The sequence below is a fragment of the Canis lupus genome, chromosome 3 (assembly GCF_048164855.1).
Source record: "Canis lupus baileyi chromosome 3, mCanLup2.hap1, whole genome shotgun sequence".
NCBI lineage: Eukaryota > Metazoa > Chordata > Mammalia > Carnivora > Canidae > Canis > Canis lupus.
The window spans coordinates 64,919,092-64,936,971 of NC_132840.1; the positions used below are offsets into that span (position 1 = coordinate 64,919,092).

Below are 17,880 nucleotides of genomic sequence, written 5' to 3' on the forward strand. Positions count from 1 at the left end.
TGTTTTTAGGATCTGCTTTTAGAAATCTACAGAAGTATAGGAGAGCCAGACAGTCTGTATGGCTGTGGCGGAGGGAAAATGTTACAGCCCCTTACTAGGTAAATTGCGTGTTTCTAGATAACGGTGTGGTAATTCTGTCTGTGAAGGAGTTATGTGCATGTAAAACTAAAAGGCATTTTGAAAATCTTTCTTTATAGACTGCGTACATATGAACATGAAGCAATGTGGGGGAAAGCCCTGGTTACCTATGACCTTGAGACAGCAATCTCCTCATCAACCCGCCAGGCAGGAATAATTCAGGTGAGTTATTTTCTGCCCTGGAGAAGCACTACTAGTGGAGTGCTGACATGATTTTAACGTGTCAGTGGGGGCACACTAGAGGTGAGAGTGCAAGTTACCTGCTTTTCAGGCATTGGGCTAAACTCCAGAGGGGGACACACAACTGAATTGGGTGGAACATTGACCTAAAAGATCATGTAGATTTGTTGGTCACAGTCTTGTTAGCTGACAGCAGAAGACATTCTTCACTGTGCAGTGTGCCATGGGGTGGATGGGTCTCATGTAAACTGTTCTCATGGTTTGCGCTAGAGTTGGGCCCAAGGGCCATCCTTGTGCTGCTGACTGATGTTCTTTATCCTTAGCCACTCCCCCATCATGTGGCAGGGTCTTGTGAGCTCCATCTTTGTGTTCTGAGGGGAACATACTAAACTGTGTTTTGGGATTTTCGTGATGTGTTGTCAAAGTTACTTTTCCTGTTTGATTGCTGTTTCTCTAGTTCTGTTACCTTTGAGTACTGAACTTTTTTTTTTTTTTTTTAAACTGCTTAGGCCTTGCAGAATTTGGGACTCTGCCATATTCTCTCCATCTATTTAAAAGGATTAGATCATGAAAACAAGGAGTGCTGTGCCGAGCTACAGGAGCTCCACTACCAAGCTGCGTGGAGGAACATGCAGTGGGAGCACTGCATTTCTGTCAAGTAGGAAGAACCCAGACATTTTTTACTACCATTTCTCTAGTTGTAAACAGGAAATTGTTTTTAATCTCACCCTCTGAGGGGAACGGGTTGTGTATTGTATGTTTTATAGATGCTGTCAGCTGTAGACATGCCTGAATGCTTGACTAGGACAGCAGTAAGCAGTGACTATGCCTACGTTTCAGTTTCACCTTCCTCTTAGCCAGGGCACCTCCGCTCCCACCCCCAAGATGTACTTGAAAATAGCAATCTAAAATGTATATTTTCATGAACGACTTTTTGTTTATAAATTCAAGAAAAATATAGTCCTTTCCCTTCCCACTCCCTGCTGCAGATTCTTTAGTTAGTCACATTGCTCTTTTACTGGCTGGATGGTTCACAGAAGACTGCTTTATTGATAAAAGGTTTTCTTTTGTAAAAGAAACAGGAACACAGGAAGATACCGTTTATAACCTAAATGTAATGTCACCATTTTTTTTCTGAGTGGAAAGCCAAACGCCTCATCCAATAAAAGGTTCACTTTTATGTAAAAATAAAATAATTTTTATGTCAAAATAGGTGACAAAAATACCAAATAATGAAATCCTATTAATTATATGTTGAATTGCCTTCATTGAAAAAATTTCATTAATTGAAATGTCTTTCAAATTTCAGACCATTAGATTGCTGTAAAATTAGAGATTTGCTCTCATATTTTTACAGCATTTTACTGTAGGAGCCTATTCGTGCTTGCCTCTATAAATCACCGCATCCCATCCTTCCCTCTGCTGGCTTCATTATGGGCACGTGGGCTTCCTCTGTGTTCTTCCTGCAGGCCAATGTATTTCCACCTCAAGGCCTTACATATATCTTGTTTTTTTGCCGCTTGCCATGCGTGTGGCTTCTTTCATTCAGATTCTAGTTTAACAGTGTCCCATCTCAGACTTCTGCTGACCACTCATCCAGAGTAGCCACCCAAGAATTCTGGTTCCTCTTTTAATTCTTCACATGTCGTCATTACTGTCCAATAGTTTTCTTATTTATTGTCCATCTTCTCCAAACCATAGCATGAGCTCTATGAGAAGGACGACCTATCTGACTTGTCCACTCATGGATTCCCCTCTGGAATCTGGTGCCTGGTGCCTGGCACACAGTCGATGTTCACAGAGTCATTAAATGAGAAGATAGCATAGTTAGAACCAGGCAAAATATCTGAGAAGTTTACTTTCTTCTGCCGGAATAACTTAAATGATCTGCAAAATTCTTTGTATTTCTTGACAAAATTCCTAGAAATGCATTTTTTTTTAAATGGAGAAGTTTTCATTTTAGTTGTCGAATTTTGTTTTTTCAGTGAAACTATTTATACGTGGATATTTTAAGATTCTTTGTTTATAATTCCATTTTTTCCCCTTATATTTTAATTATCTCACAGCAAAGGAACAGAAGGAATCAGTTACCATGAATCATTGTACAATGCTCTCCAGTCTCTAAGAGATAGAGAATTCTCCACATTTTATGAAAGTCTCAGATATGCCAGGTATTATAAAATGAGTTACTATATTTTAACATTTAATTCATGGCTGCTTTTCTGAAAACTTGATAATTTCAATGTGAAGATTTCCCCTAGTAATGAAGAGATAAGGACTTGTTGGCTTTGGTCAGGCTGTTTTTTTTGTTATTTCCATTCTCCTCTCAAAAACCAAGTTCACTGTGTAATAAATCATGCCAGTCAGTGTTCATGCTCTCGGGGTACAGAAGGGGGAGGCAAAATCCTGGGATTAACAATTTTGTAGCTGCTGTACATCTAAGAAGTAAGCACTCAGATGAGTTTTATCTTCTGAAGGAATGTTTTTGTAGGAGCTGTGGGTATGCCTATCTTAACAGTTGTTTTCCCTTCCTTGAAAAGGGATTCTCCGTGTTTCAATGTTTTATATTAGAGAATCCTTTAATACATTTGTCAAATATAGATAGATAGATAGATAGAACCAATAAAACCTTTCTATTTTTGTTTTAGATGTAGGAACATGCTTGTATGTTAAGTGCTTGCATAAATTGTTACTTTTTTTGTTTAATGTTATGCCTTTATTTGTTCATATGGTTCAGATCTTTCTTTTATTTTTTTTTAAAGATTTTATTTATTTATTCATGAGAGAGACAGAGAGAGGGATAGAGGCAGAGACACAGGCAGAGGGAGAAGCAGGCCCCATGCAGGGAGCCCACACCCTGGGCTGAAGGCAGCGCTAAGCCGCTGAGCCACTTGGGCTGCCCCAGATCTTTAAGAAAAAAAAAAAAAATTCCCACTGGGACAAGCTGAGCTCTTTATGCAGAACCCTGAAGAATGTCTCATTGATTCCCGCCTCTGTCCGCTTCCTGCAGTTTTAATCCTGTCTCCTCTAGTAGTTGTGTGGCACTGAGCTCCTAGCATTAGTGTTCATTTTGTAAAGTGGTGACTAATGGTCGGACTTACAGATATGAAGGCTTGTTATGAGGCACAGATGAGATCATGCACAAGACGGTACTTAACTGTAACAGGCTACTAAACATATGTAAGACACTTTTTTATTTAACAGTAGTTGCTGGGGCAGCCCGGGTGGCTCAGCAGTTTAGCGCCGCCTTCAGCCCAGGGCCTGATCCTGGAGACCCGGGATCAAGTCCCACATCGGGCTCCCTGCATGGAGCCTGCTTCTCCCTCTGCCTGTGTCTCTGCCCCTCTCTCTCTCTCTCTCTGCTTCTCTCATGAATAAATAATAAAATCCTAAAAAAACAAACAACCTGTTGACCTGTTAAATGCTGTATTTTATTACAGGAAGATTGACTACCATTTCAGTGCTTATTAGGTGCTAGCCATTTTGTCAGGCTCTTTCCATACGTATTGTTTAAGCTTCTGAATAATTCTGAAAGTGAAAAAACTTAGGTAGCCAGTAATGTGCTGTGGGTTAAACCGCCAGGAGTGGGAGAGTGGGATGAACCTCCGGCCCAGACGATGCTTCCATGCCCACGTGTCGTGCTGGTGCTCATGAATTTCGGGGGCACTCTGTCAACAGCAAAGCCAGGGAGAAGAACTCTGTAGCAGCAGGGTTGAACTGTGATATTTCTGAAAACCTCTAAGTGTCCCAAGTGTCTTGTGTTTGCTGCCACCAGGGTGAAGGAAGTGGAAGAGCTGTGCAAGGGTGGCCTCGAGTCTGTGTACTCACTCTACCCCACACTCAGCAGGCTGCAGGCCATCGGGGAGCTCGAAAACATCGGGCAGCTCCTCTCCAGGTATGTGGTTCAGACGGCTGCATAACCCACCCTCAGGTGCAGCTCTGCTCTTCTCTCTCAGCAGTCACTTAAGAAATGAGGAAAGAAGCTAGCTGTAGGTTTGTTTCTCTTAGAAAATAGAAGTCGATTAGCCTCATGCACTGTGCTTTTATTAAAATAAGCATTTTCAAAAATATTTATTGTAAAAATACAGGTTTTTGAAATTTAGCTTCATTGTGCTTTCTTCTTTACGGCTCTTCCCCTGTCCTACCCCAGATAAAATTGTTTTTTCATGATTTTCTGCCAGAGCTCATGGTCCCCCATTCTGTTGCAGCACTGCTGTGGCATCAGTGTTGTTTTAGGTCCCTTCTGCCATGCTGACCTAGAAGCTTCCTAAAGGAGCTTTAATTTCCTAGTCATCACCTTGTCTTCTTCCTGTCCCTGTGTCCCCTCTATTCTTGTCAGTGCAGTGGTCCTGAGGGATTGGGCAGTAACGTGTGGGAAGCAGACTTTCCATGTAAACTAATTCCACAATGTGCATTTTCTCTTCATTTAATATATAATGTTGGTAAGTGAAACCTTTGCCAGTTGCCAGCATTGTCTCTCACTGAATTGTGATTTCTTTAACAACTGTCATTATGCAAAGAGTCACCCCCGGTGCCTAGTTGGGCACAGTAGAAATTCAGGAGTTCACTTCATTTCCTTGCTGACATGTCTACTTTTCCACAGGGCGCGTTCTGAATGACACACTTGATGAATGTGTTCTCATTTCAGAAGAATATATACTTAGAAATGCTGCTTTTTAAGACAGTCTTTAAAAATGTTCATCTGTAGCCCCTGTGCTGACCTTCGGAGGTCTGATGGTTTTGTAGCTTTCTAAACTTTGGTCCTTCTTTTAAACCATTTTGAATTTCTAGTGTCCTTACTGTAAAAACTCTTTTGTATTATATCTTAAATATAGAACCTGCATAATAGGGATCTTATTTTCCTCCTTTCCCTTGCTTGCATGAATTCTGTGATTGTACTTTCAGATCAGTCACGGATAGGCAACCATCCGAAGTATACACAAAGTGGCGGAAACACTCCCAGCTTCTCAAAGACAGTGATTTCAGTTTCCAGGAGCCCATCATGGCTCTCCGCACAGTCATTTTGGAAATCCTGATGGAAAAGGAAATGGAGAACTCCCAGAGAGAATGTTTTAGGGACATTCTTACCAAGCACCTTGTAGAACTTTCCATACTGGCCCGAACTGCCAAGAACACTCAGGTAATAGGATTCAGAACCATATCGTCTCACCCATGACCTTTCCTTTTATGGCAGAAAATAGAAAGCACGAGTAAAACAGAAATGTCTTGAGAAACAGATTATTATAAAAATACTGTTTCGCATAATTGTTCAAGATTCTCCATTTTGGCATCAGACTTAAGTTTAAGCCTTGGACAGGGTATTTACCTCCTCTAAGCCTGTTTCCTAGTTCTGAAATGAGAATATACCTAACTTATTATATCGATAACAGTTAAGTGAGTTTCTATAGTGTTTATATAGTGTACAAACACACACACATACATATTCTTGTATGTATCTATGTATTTATGGGGAAAACAGACAGTTGTGGGGCTGGAGGAGGCAGATAGAGATGTGCTTAAGATAGTTCTTCCAAAGAGTCATCAATGAATGGTAGTTACTGCTGTCATGATTATTCAGGTAGTAGTAGTAGTAGTAAAAGTATTTATTCTCATGTCATTTTCATTTCAGCTCCCTGAAAGAGCAATATTTCAAATTAAACAGTATAATCCAGCAAGTTGTGGAGTCTCTGAGTGGCAGCTGGAGGAAGCACAAGTATTTTGGGCAAAAAAGGAGCAGAGTCTTGCCCTAAGTATTCTCAAGCAAATGATCAAGAAGTTGGATGCCAGTTGTGCACAGGTTCACTATTTTTTTTAATTGGCTAAATTAATTACTGTTATAAAAATTACTGTGCTTTAAAATATTTTTAATAAATCCACAGTTTTATGAAAGCCTTGAAATTATTGATCCATGAACAAGAAATTGTAAGAGCCTGGAAAATTAGTATTTGTAAAAGAAGTTTAGAAAATACTCTTTTTTTTTTCTATTTATAATAATTCTATCCATCTTGTGGTAATTTGATTTATCCCAGTATGAAGCTGTTTTTGTTTTGTTTTGTTTTAACTTTATGTAGAATTGGAGAAGGGTGTGTGGGAAATAAACATGAAAGGACTACTAGAGAGTGGTGAGGGGAGAAAGCTACTATAAGTTTGACATAAAAAAAATAGAGGAAATGCGTGAGAGAACAGACATTAAAAGAAAAGCAAATGGGAATTATTGTCAGTCTACCTACTTAGGACATACAATGTATGATATTTTCTCTAACATTACCTACTGGTTGCTGAAAATGTGTTAGCTTCTGTAGCTCTGTGTCCAGCATATGATGGAAAAGTAGAGGCATTTGCAGGACTTGCGCAGTGTTTAAAGGTGTGCCCACAATGCTGTCCTTCTGACGCATGCTGCTTAGTGACTCTCAGCTTCCTGTGGTTTCTGTACTGGGCACTCGTATGATAATCCTCCATTATCAGAGAGTTTATCACTACACCGAGCACTGATAGCTGACCATATGATGCTTAAATGTTGCCTCACAGATGTAGCCAGAAGGAAGTCTGGGTGCAGTTACCCATTCTCAGCATTAACGTTGAACTCTGTGAATTAGGGAGACTAACAGTTCTCATTTCATAGGGTTCTTGAACCTTGAACCTCTTGAAATGACCTAATACACCCAGAGCCTTTGTGAAGTGCTAGCATATATGAGTGTTCAGTAATTATGAGGTGCTCCAATAGTAATAATAATAATAAGCAGTGGGAGATGATTATTTCATAAAAACTTACATACTTTTAATTGTGGTATGGTGAAAGCAGATGAGGAAAAATATTTCTAACTTGCTTTTTCCCTACATGGAAGATACTTTTGTATACTCATTAGGTAATGAATGACTTTTTACGATTCTGTTTTCCGTACACAGAATGATCCCGACCTAAGCCTTCTGTACACAGAGTGTCTGAGGGTTTGTGGCACCTGGTTAGCAGAAACTTGCCTAGAAAACCCTGCAGTGATTATGCAGACCTATCTAGAAAAGGTAAAGTTTTCTAGCAGTCCTTGAGAGTTTGCAGCATGAATACACTCAATCTTTTCTTCAGGGCCATGTGCCTTTCAAATGCAAATAAAAGTTAAAAGATTTCATTTTTTGTATATATTATTACTGTGGTAGCTCTGTGTAATTTTTAAGGCAGAATGAAATACAGTGTTAAAAAGGAAGGACCTTGTTTTGAAATAAGCCCAGATATGTCTGCCCTCCACCCCCTCAGCACCAGCTACTCTCTTAACAAGCTGTTTCTAATCATTTCTCCATTTATTTATCTACAAAAAGAGCTGATTAAGGAATATGCACATCAGTCTTTACTATTCCTTTGTAACTCAGCTGCCCTACGTTTAGGGCTAGCACTTCTGTGCCCCAGCCCCTTTCAACCTTCCTGTTGCTCCTTCTGACTCCTTTAGTTTAATTAATTGAGGAAATAGCTAGTGTAGCATGAAAATCTTAATATGACTATCTTTAAATTTTATGGAGCCATTTGTTTTTGTACAATTCTTTAATATATTAGCTGTTCAGGTTATTTCTATGCTGTCAAAGTTGTTTGAAAATTTCAAATACTTAGTATAATTTAGCTTATCCGTGTGTGTGTGTGTGTGTGTGTGTGTGTGTGTGTATGTATATGTAAAAAATACCAATACCATTAATGTAAATAATTTATATATATATATAAATTGAACCTTAGAGCGGGTATTTCTTTGATTCTTTAGTGCATTTAGTTTCTCAATATAATTGTGTTTTCTTCAAGGCAGTGGAAGTTGCTAGAAATTACGATGGAGAAAGCAGTGATGAACTTAGAAATGGAAAAATGAAAGCGTTTCTCTCATTAGCACGGTTCTCAGATACACAGTACCAGAGAATTGAAAACTACATGAAATCATCAGAGTTTGAAAACAAGCAGGCTCTTTTGAAAAGGGCCAAAGAGGAAGTGGGCCTTCTTAGGGAACATAAAATCCAGACCAACAGGTAATGAGAGGTCTACAAGTGATAAGTGACAAGCTACACAGAGATACAGTGACTATATGTAGAGAGGTGTGCGGAACCAGAGCGTGAATTCACTTTGTATGATTCCAAGTGCATTGTAGAGTATATGGATATTAGCTTTTTGTTTTGCTTTTGGATTTGTTGGTATCATAGTTAAAAAGAGATAGGTGTTGAAATTAAATACAGAAGAGTTATCTCTTCCAATGTAATTAAACCCTTCTTCAAACCTGCCTTTGGCCGGTATACAATAGGGAAAATAGAAAATTGAGTAAAGTAGGCATCTTGGGGAGGGTCCGCTCTGTCCCTGTTTGTCTAGAATGGCTTTGGAATTGCACAGACTTTAAGATACTAAAAGTAAATTTGTTCTCTTAGAATTTTTAGAATTTTGCTTCTTTCTCCTGGGATGGTCACCTGATTATTCATTTATGTTGTATCTCATGTATGATTTTGTAGTTCTGTACCATCTGACGGGTGTTGTGTTTTCCTTTAATTATCGAATGCAAGATACACAGTAAAGGTTCAGCGGGAGCTGGAGCTGGATGAATGTGCACTCCGTGCACTGAAAGAGGATCGTAAACGTTTCTTATGTAAAGCAGTTGAAAATTACATCAGTTGCTTATTGAGTGGAGAAGGACATGATATGTGGATATTCCGTCTTTGTTCTCTCTGGCTTGAAAATTCCGGAGTTCCTGAAGTCAATGGCATGATGAAGGTGAGTCTTTTTTTGAACCCACTCTTCTGGTCTGTGCTTGAAAAGTTTAGACGTTAAGCCCACTAGTGTCACAGATTTTGTATATTCTTTGTATCACCGGTATTTGGTTCAGTGCTTTACTCATGGGTACTTGAGCTCCAATGACACAGGTTTATGTGGAGGTGATAACATTTAGTTCAGTCTTTGCCCCTACTTTCTCAGTTACCCCTGGAAAGTACCAGAATGCCAACCTGTGAGATTTGGAAGATGCTTAAAGATGATGGAACCACAGGCAGGTCTTTCCTCCTGCTTTATCTTTTCTGCGATTTTTACAAAAGTGTGAATTACTTTTGTAAATGAAAAAAAAAAATTTAGGAAAACATGAAGGCAGTAATATTTCATGAGTATTTATTAAAATTTTAGTTTTTATTGATGATACCTAATGTTAAAGTTATGCTTACAGGATCTACATTGTCAATCAATATGAAACATAAAAGTAAAATGTTTCTTCTCGTTGAAAAGAATAAGACTCATAATAGATATGAGCAATCTCTGAGCTAGTATGCATAGGGGCTGGTATCCTGTTAGTTTCAGCATAGGGGATAAAGTTACTCCATTTTATTACACACCAACTTCTCTATAGTCCAGATCACAATAGCCCTCAAATCTACATTTGTCCTCCTTGGATTCACTGGAATGTAATCAGTGCAAGTGTTCCATTTATGAATACAGTTTAATTTAGGATCAAATACTGTGACTCACCAATGACTCAACCTAGATTACCATTCATCAGGAAGATCCACCTAAAATGCATCTCAAGGGAAAAAAGATAGTGAAGTATTATTAACAAGTAGATGGAGGGCAGCCCAGGTGGCTCAGTAGTTTAGCGCCTCCTTCAGCCCAGGGCCTGATCCTGGAGACCCGGGATCGAGTCCCATGTCAGGCTCCCTGCATGGAGCCTGCTTCTCCCTCTGCCTGTGTCTCTGCCTCTCTCTCTCTCTCTCTCTGTCTCTCATGAATAAATAAATAAAATCTAAAAAAAAACAAACAAACAAACAAGTAGATGGTTGTGCTAGTAGCATTATATCTTATCTAATTTGCTTATATGTGAGATTTTTTTTGAAATACATTATTTCAGGGACTCCTGGGTGGCTCACCGGTTGAGCGTCTAACTTTGGTTCGGCGGGATCCCAGAGTCCTGGGATCGAGTTACACATCGGGCTCCCTGCATGGAGCCTGCTTCTCCCTCTGCCTGTGTCTCTGCCTCTCTCTCTGTGTGTCTCTCATGAATAAATAAATAAAATCTTAAAAAAAAAATAAAATAAAAATAAAAAATAAATTTTAAAAAATACATTATTTCTTAAAGTTTTTTTTTTTTTTTTTTTAATGGTAGAGAGATGGAATGAAGATTCCATCATATAAATTTTTGCCTCTCATGTACCAGTTGGCTGCCAGAATGGGGACCAAAATGATGGGAGGCCTAGGATTTCATGAAGTCCTCAATAATGTAAGTAAACCTGAAAATCAAAACACAGTTGCTTTCCTTTCATGTTATATATTACTGTTCCACTCTAGGAAATGAAAATACAAAAATAGTCATTCATATTTATTATGCTTTAAGGGGGTGGAAATAAAAATTTCCTTTTGTCTTGGCTCACCCCGTATAAGTTACTTAGTTTTCCTGTCATTCCTATCCTTCCTTCGTGTCACACACATACTCTACCCACGGCAGTATGTGGTAGAGATACACTTCTCTTTAATGCCAAACAGAATGAAAAATGTTACGGATTTCCTATTCTTGGTTGTTTGGTTGGTTGGTTGCATAAAACTAATTGTTCTTTATTTTCTAACAGCTTATCTCTAGAATTTCAATGGAGCACCCCCATCACACTTTGTTTATTATACTGGCCTTAGCAAATGCAAACAAAGATGAATTTTTGACCAAACCAGAGGCAGCAAGAAGGAGTAGAATAACTAAAAATGCACCTAAACAAAGCTCTCAGCTCGATGAGGTATTTGGATTAAATACACATACCTTTTTGAATTGTAGTATTTATATTTTCCTGCAATATTCCTTTCTTAAATCTCAGAGATTCTAAGAATGTGTGTTGCTAACTGTATTCAGTTTTTAAATCCTTTGTTATTCTACTTAAAGCTGGTTCCAAATTCCTGAATATTCTCCAAACATAGTAGATACCAATACTTTTTTTCCTCACAGCATTGAGCAAAGAAAAAATAGATTTCAAAACACACCCAAGTCCTTTACTATTGATATTATTGAACCTTTGAGTATTTCATTCAGAAGGTGACTATTTTCATTTTTGAGGGATTATAGTCTTTCCAGTGTTTAGATTAGTGCATAAATTTTGCTTTTCCTTTTGTTATAACTCTGAAAAGTTCAAGTGTTGGGTATTTCTTTATGTAATTTTTTTTTTTTTTTAATGAACAGGATCGAACAGAGGCTGCAAACAGAATAATCCACACTATCAGAAGTCGGAGACCTCATATGGTCAGAAGTGTGGAAGCACTTTGTGATGCTTACATCATATTAGCAAACTTAGATGCCGCTCAGTGGAAGACTCAGAGAAGTAGGTGTTTGGAAGAATGAGTGTTGCTTTTATGCTGTTTTTCTCTGTATGGATATATTAATTATAGCACCGAATATGTAATCTCTCTAACTTACATACGTAACATTAATTGCAGACATGAAAGTCCTTAAGATTACAATTCACTGCATGGTCTATAGCTGAATTTTTATCTAGTAACTTCAAAAACCCCTAGTCACTTTTCCTTTAATATATTATATCTATCTGGTAATACATGATTGCACTAAAGTAATGATTTGATTTTTCTGGGAGACTCTTGGTACAAAATACTTTTTGCAGAGAATTAATTGCATAGAGGCAAGTCCATTAAAATAACTGAATAACTGACAGTTTTCAGCATCAAAGCTTTCTGAAAATGATGTTGGTTACTCACTGTGCAAATGCAAGGTCTTAAAAATGACAAGCCTTTATCATTTCCTCCATACGTGTTAGAATGCCTTGCATGTAATCCTTTGCTCTTCTTACTGTGCTGTTCAAATAATTATCAGGTGCTGTAATATTTGGTTATGTGTATGTACTTATAAGTCTCTCTGCCCATATTTTAACAATTGTATTCCTTTTTCTGTTCAGAATCAGGTCTTTGCATTTAAATTCTTAATACTTGAAAATAAGAATGAGGGTTCTCATATTCCTCTAAGCCAACAAAACACATTGATTGTCACTTCCTTTGGTTACATTTAATAGTAATATGGCGGGAATAAATTATCTATGTGCTGTGCAGACTCTTGTGTGATTATCATAAGGTGTTCAGCCTGGTCTTATGCAAGATCATGTGTAAGCCAAGGTCAAGTGTAAGGTCACTTGTAAGCCATGTCAGCCATTGTCCTGCTCTGGCCCTGAGCTACATTGTGTCTCAAGCCCCAGGTCTTCATTTCTGGGTCGAAGCCTGAACTGCAGATCAGCCACAGGTTTGGGGTCTGTGTTATCTGCTAAGTTCTTTTGCTTTAACTTCAGAGCTTTTCCTCAGCTTGTAGTTGTCACCAGAACCTCTTTCTTTTCTATATAGAAGGCATCAATATCCCAGCAGACCAGCCAATCACTAAACTGAAGAATTTAGAAGATGTTGTTGTTCCAACTATGGAAATTAAGGTAATTTACTATTAACCATCTTGACTTTATTATTGAACTAAATTCCTCTTACTTGGGTTAACCATTTGAAATAGAGCAAAAGTGGTTTAAAAATTGGCACTTCCATTTGTTTCAGCCTATAGTTTCTCCATAGACTTCCTTTACCTAAGCCTTCAAACACTTACAGAACTCTCCTGCTTTCTTTTCTTGTTCCATCAGTTTCACACCTCCCATCTTCCTTGGGAAGGTCTGTAGACTCACCTTCATTAGCCAAAAGAAGAAAAGATTCTTTGTGCTTATGCTAAGATTAATTTTTAACTTGGCAAGAAAGTCCCTAAATGCTTTATATTTTAAAAAGTCTGTGTGTTAGAATGTATTGACTGTCATGTATTATCCTATCAAGTAACACAGTATGTGTTATAGTATTAAATTAACTGTAATAGGGGATCCCTGGGGCTCAGCGGTTTGGCGCCTGCCTTTGGCCCTGGGCGCGATCCTGGAGTCCTGGGATCGAGTCCTGCATCGGGCTCCCGGCGTGGAGCCTGCTTCTCCCTCTGTCTGTGTCTCTGCCTCTCTCTCTCTCTATGTCTATCATAAATAGATAAATAAATAAATCTTAAAAAATAAAAAAAATAAATTAACTATAATATAGGTAATACTTTTAGCTATGCTGTGGTGATATTTTATTGCTAGAAATGCCACATTAGTAAAGATGTGTATAATAATAGAGGTTATAGTGTAGTAATGGACTGTTCACTCTAGAGAACACACTGCTGGGCACCAGAGGGGAGGAGGGTGGGAGGAAGGGGAAAACAGGTGATGGGGATGAAGGAGCACACCTGTCGTGAGGAGCACCAGGTGATGTATGGAAGTGCTGAATCACTGTATTGTACATCTGAAACTAATAACTATGTTTACTAACTGGAATTAAAATAAAAACTTTTTTTAAATAATAAATTTATTTTTTATTGGTGTTCAATTTGCCAACATACAGAATAACACCCAGTGCTCAACCCGTCAAGTGCCCCCCCCTCAGTGCCCGTCACCCATTCACCCCCACCCCCGCCCTCCTCCCCTTCCACCACCCCTAGTTCATTTCCCAGAGTTAGGAGTCTTTGTGTTCAGTCTCCCTTTCTGATATTTCCCACACATTTCTTCTCCCAAAATAAAAACTTAAAAAATTTAAAAACAAAGATCATTTAACTACATTCTTAGTATACGTAGTTTTTTTATTCAAAATGAACTTCAGGGCAGCTCAGGTGGCTCAGCGGTTTAGCACCGCCTTCGGCGGGCCTGATCCTGGAGACCCAGGATCAAGTCCCACATCAGACTCCCTGCATGGAGCCTGCTTCTCCCTCTGCCTGTCTCTCTCTCTCTCTCTCTCTGTCTCTCATGAATAAATAAATAAATCTTAAAAAAAAAAATGTAGCTTCGTCATATGGATTAACTAATACCTTTCCAGCTACACTGGCAAAGGTATTAGCAGTTCAGCCTAGCAGACCACCCTGTACACTTTTCTAAACTTTACCTCACGTGTTTTTGTGAGACATTTGCTGTTTCTCAGAGGACTTAACATAGACAAAGTCAGTGGTGAGACCTGAAACCAGGTTCTTTAGAAGCTTTTTGGCAACACTGTTCTAACACTGTGCACCCCAGGGTCAGTGAGATGCTTAGGGAGTTGACTTGTGTGACTTGATAAACCTTTCCAGTGTTGAATTTTGTTTCTTTCATTTAAACAAGAAGTAAATTATCACTTGAGCTCTTAACCTGCAATACACTGTCATACATCCCTCTATTTAATATTAAAATTGTTGTGTATATTTCATTATTCTTTAAAAGCACATAGTACACCTGGCCTATTCTCTCATTTATATGTTTTATTAGGTGGACCCCACAGGAGAATACAGAAATCTGGTGACTGTACAGTCATTTAAAGCAGAATTTCGTTTAGCAGGAGGTCTAAATTTACCGAAAATAATAGACTGTTTGGGGTCTGATGGCAAGGAAAGGAGACAGCTCGTCAAGGTGAGGCTCCCTCCAGTGATGCAGTCCCTGGTGGCTTAGTGGAAAAAGTCAAAGCAAAACTGTAATTGATACTTACATCCTGCTTTGAGCCTTTTCTTTTCTTTTCTTATTTATTTTATTTTATTTTATTTTATTTGAGCCTTTATTTCTCTTCTCAAAAATTGCTAGTGAGGAAAACTAATAGAATATAGATATATTATTTTCTAGAAGCCGATTGCTTTTCCTAAATTTTGTGTGTCTCTGGAAGGCCATCCTTCTAACAGTTGATTGAAGTAGAATGTACAGATATGAAGAGGTTAACAAGCAGCTTGTTAAGGAAACCATTAGGTGCTTGTTGCTTAGTTCCTGGAAGAGCTCAGGCTCAAGGCTCTTGCTTGGGCAGTCCTGAGGGCGGTGCTGTACACCCACCCTCTCACCTACCCCACCCCACCCCACTGCTGTGGAAGGCATCAGCAAGGGGCTGGTGGTCCCCTTAGTCTGCTCCCCAGCTCTCTGGGCCGCCAAGAGATAGTGCAGAGAGGACAGTGCCCTGCACCCCCCGAGCAGGAGCTCCAGTTAGCCCAGTGACAGAAGTGGCAAGGGGCGGGGGGGAGCATCTTTCCCGGTTGGTCCGGCCTACCCAGTGGTACAGCTCATTCTGAGTGAGGGAATAGCGTTAGGTCTTAGTTATTAAAGAGACTGTGAGGATGTGCAGATTGACTGCTGAGCGCCCTTTCGTAGTCCTCATGTGGCTGGCTGCATGATTTTGTAATAAAGTGGATGATGCCCACTGATACATGCTGTGATCACTCCGAAGGGCCGTGATGACCTGAGACAAGACGCTGTCATGCAGCAGGTTTTCCAGATGTGTAACACGTTACTGCAGAGGAACACAGAGACCAGGAAGAGGAAGCTGACTATCTGCACGTACAAGGTGATGACTTTCTGCTTCTGCTCCTCCATATGATGCCATTATGCAGACTAGGGCTCAAGCCAGTGTTTGCTGTGGGAGTACACACTGGTGACTTTGTGGGCCATGCAAGTTCTGTGTGGCAGAGTCACTGGAAAAATAACATGTTGTGGATGGTGGCTCAAGGGTCCTGGTTCATTTGCCCTTGGGCCATCTTCCCTGCTAATAATGAACCCTGTTTTTCCCTTAAGTTAGTCTATAAAAGCAGTCTTTTGTCAGATCACATACAGAATTTGGAAGGGCTGGTTCCTGACAAGATGAGTGAGTTATGTAGAGGTCTGAGGCTCAGCAAGCTTAAAGTAGAACTTTTAATTAATACCTCCACTGCCCATCCCCGCTTTCCCCCACCAAACCCCAAACCAAGAACTGCTCTTGCACAGATCAGCAGATGCCTCAACCTTTACCCAGTTGCTCAGTCCAAAATCAGGAGGCAGTCTTTTCTTTTTGCTTTTACTACTATGGGAAATTTCAAACATAAACAGAAGTATGTAGAATAACGTAATGAATTCCCTTGTCACCCAGTTCCATTGGTGCTCAGTTCACGGATAAATTTGTTTCATTTTTGCTTCCCCTTGTCCCCTCCCCTCCAATATTATTTTGAAACAAAATGTCCGATCATTTCATCTGTAAACATTTATTTCACTGTATAGTTATATAAGAAAACAAAACAGAACCACAGTACTGTCCCCACTGCTAAGAGTTAGCAGTAATTCCTAAACACCATGTAGCAATATCAGCAAACCTTTGATCTCCCCTCTCTCTGCCTCTCTCAGATCTCACATCTGTTCCATCAGCAAGTCCCTGCTGGTCTGCTGTCCGTCGAGTCACAGTTGCGCCACCTCTGCCGTGCCTGCCCCGCAGTCACGTCTCTTCCATGATGCCTTGCTAACTCCTTCCTTCTTCCCTGGGCCCACCATAGCTCGTTTTATGCACAGCAGCTAGGATGATCTGTTTACGAGATCTGAGATGGAATAAATCTGTCCTTTTCCTGTTCTGAATTCAGATGACTTGACTTATCCCTGAATGAAAGTGCTTTGCCCCTGCTGCTCTCACAGCTGTGTCTGCTGCTCTCCCGCGCTGCCTTCTTGTGATCAATGCTCAGTTATCTCCCTGCTGGGCACTGCTCACCAGGTTTGCCTGCTGTGGCTGATATACGGTTTTGTTTCATTCAGCTCAGGGTCTCCTTACTCCCCAGGCCTGGAATAGTCTTCCCTCAGACCCTGCACTCCCTCCTGTACTTCATTTGATTTCTCTCCATGTCCCCTCCTCAAAGAGACCTTCTCTGACCATGTCTCTCACTTTTTAAATTTTATTTATTTATTTTTTAAAGATTATTTATTTATTTATTCATGAGAGACACGGAGACACAGGCAGAGGGAGAAGCAGGCTCCCTGCAAGGAGGCTGATGCAGGACTCTATCCCAGGACCCTGGGATCACGACCTGAGCCAAAGGCAGATGCCCAACCACTGAACTACCCAGGCGCCCCTCTTACTCACTTTTTTAGATGCCTGTTTTATTCTATTAAACACATAATAGACTCTCAACATAGTTAATAAATTAATGAAAGGCCTCCTTAGGACACAAGACGCAAAACAGTTCAGCATATTTGAGTATGTTAAAATAAAAAATTTATAGAATTAGATTCTAGAAAGATAAGTGACCAACTAAGGAAAATTAGTTTTTAATAATAATACTAGTAACAACAAAGGATTATTATAATCTTAATAACAAGGGATTTCTATACAGAATGTATAAATAGCTCTCACAGACCAGTTATAAAAAGACTAATATGTCAGTAGAAAATGGGTAAAGGAAACAGACAACTCAAGAAGAAAATATTTGAATGGCCAGTGAGCCCATTAAATTTTGCTGAGCATCACTGAGCATCTGAAAATATGGATTGAAACCACAGTGAGGGGATCCCTGGGTGGCTCAGCAGTTTAGCGCCTGCCTTTGGCCCAGGGTGTGATCCTGGAGTCCTGGGATTGAGTCCCACGTCGGACTCCCTGCATGGAGCCTGCTTCTCCCTCTGCCTGTGTCTCTGCCTCTCTCTCTCTCTCTCTCTCTCTCTGTGTCTCTCATGAGTAAATAAATAAAATCTTTAAAAAAAAAAAAAAAAGAAACCACAGTGAGATACTATTGTGTACTTCGCAGATTGGCACAATACTAGATGCTAAATCAGCATAAGCACTTTGGATGGTTATTT

General features: G+C 39.6%; 1 protein-coding gene across 5 annotated transcripts in view; it reads left to right on the forward strand.

Moving 5' to 3' along the window:
• Positions 1-17,880, forward strand: part of ATM (ATM serine/threonine kinase) — a 116,795-nt gene that overhangs the window by 82,679 nt on the left and 16,236 nt on the right. For all 5 annotated transcript variants that reach the window (XM_072821832.1, XM_072821831.1, XM_072821833.1 and 2 more), the window contains 16 exons: positions 10-98; positions 198-300; positions 828-976; positions 2,385-2,489; positions 4,094-4,213; positions 5,224-5,458; positions 5,948-6,115; positions 7,225-7,338; positions 8,099-8,316; positions 8,839-9,046; positions 10,419-10,532; positions 10,879-11,037; positions 11,475-11,613; positions 12,638-12,720; positions 14,584-14,724; positions 15,521-15,637. In XM_072821832.1, the coding sequence (XP_072677933.1) occupies positions 10-98; positions 198-300; positions 828-976; positions 2,385-2,489; positions 4,094-4,213; positions 5,224-5,458; positions 5,948-6,115; positions 7,225-7,338; positions 8,099-8,316; positions 8,839-9,046; positions 10,419-10,532; positions 10,879-11,037; positions 11,475-11,613; positions 12,638-12,720; positions 14,584-14,724; positions 15,521-15,637 (2,262 nt within the window). The remainder of the gene's footprint in view (positions 1-9; positions 99-197; positions 301-827; positions 977-2,384; positions 2,490-4,093; positions 4,214-5,223; positions 5,459-5,947; positions 6,116-7,224; positions 7,339-8,098; positions 8,317-8,838; positions 9,047-10,418; positions 10,533-10,878; positions 11,038-11,474; positions 11,614-12,637; positions 12,721-14,583; positions 14,725-15,520; positions 15,638-17,880) is intronic.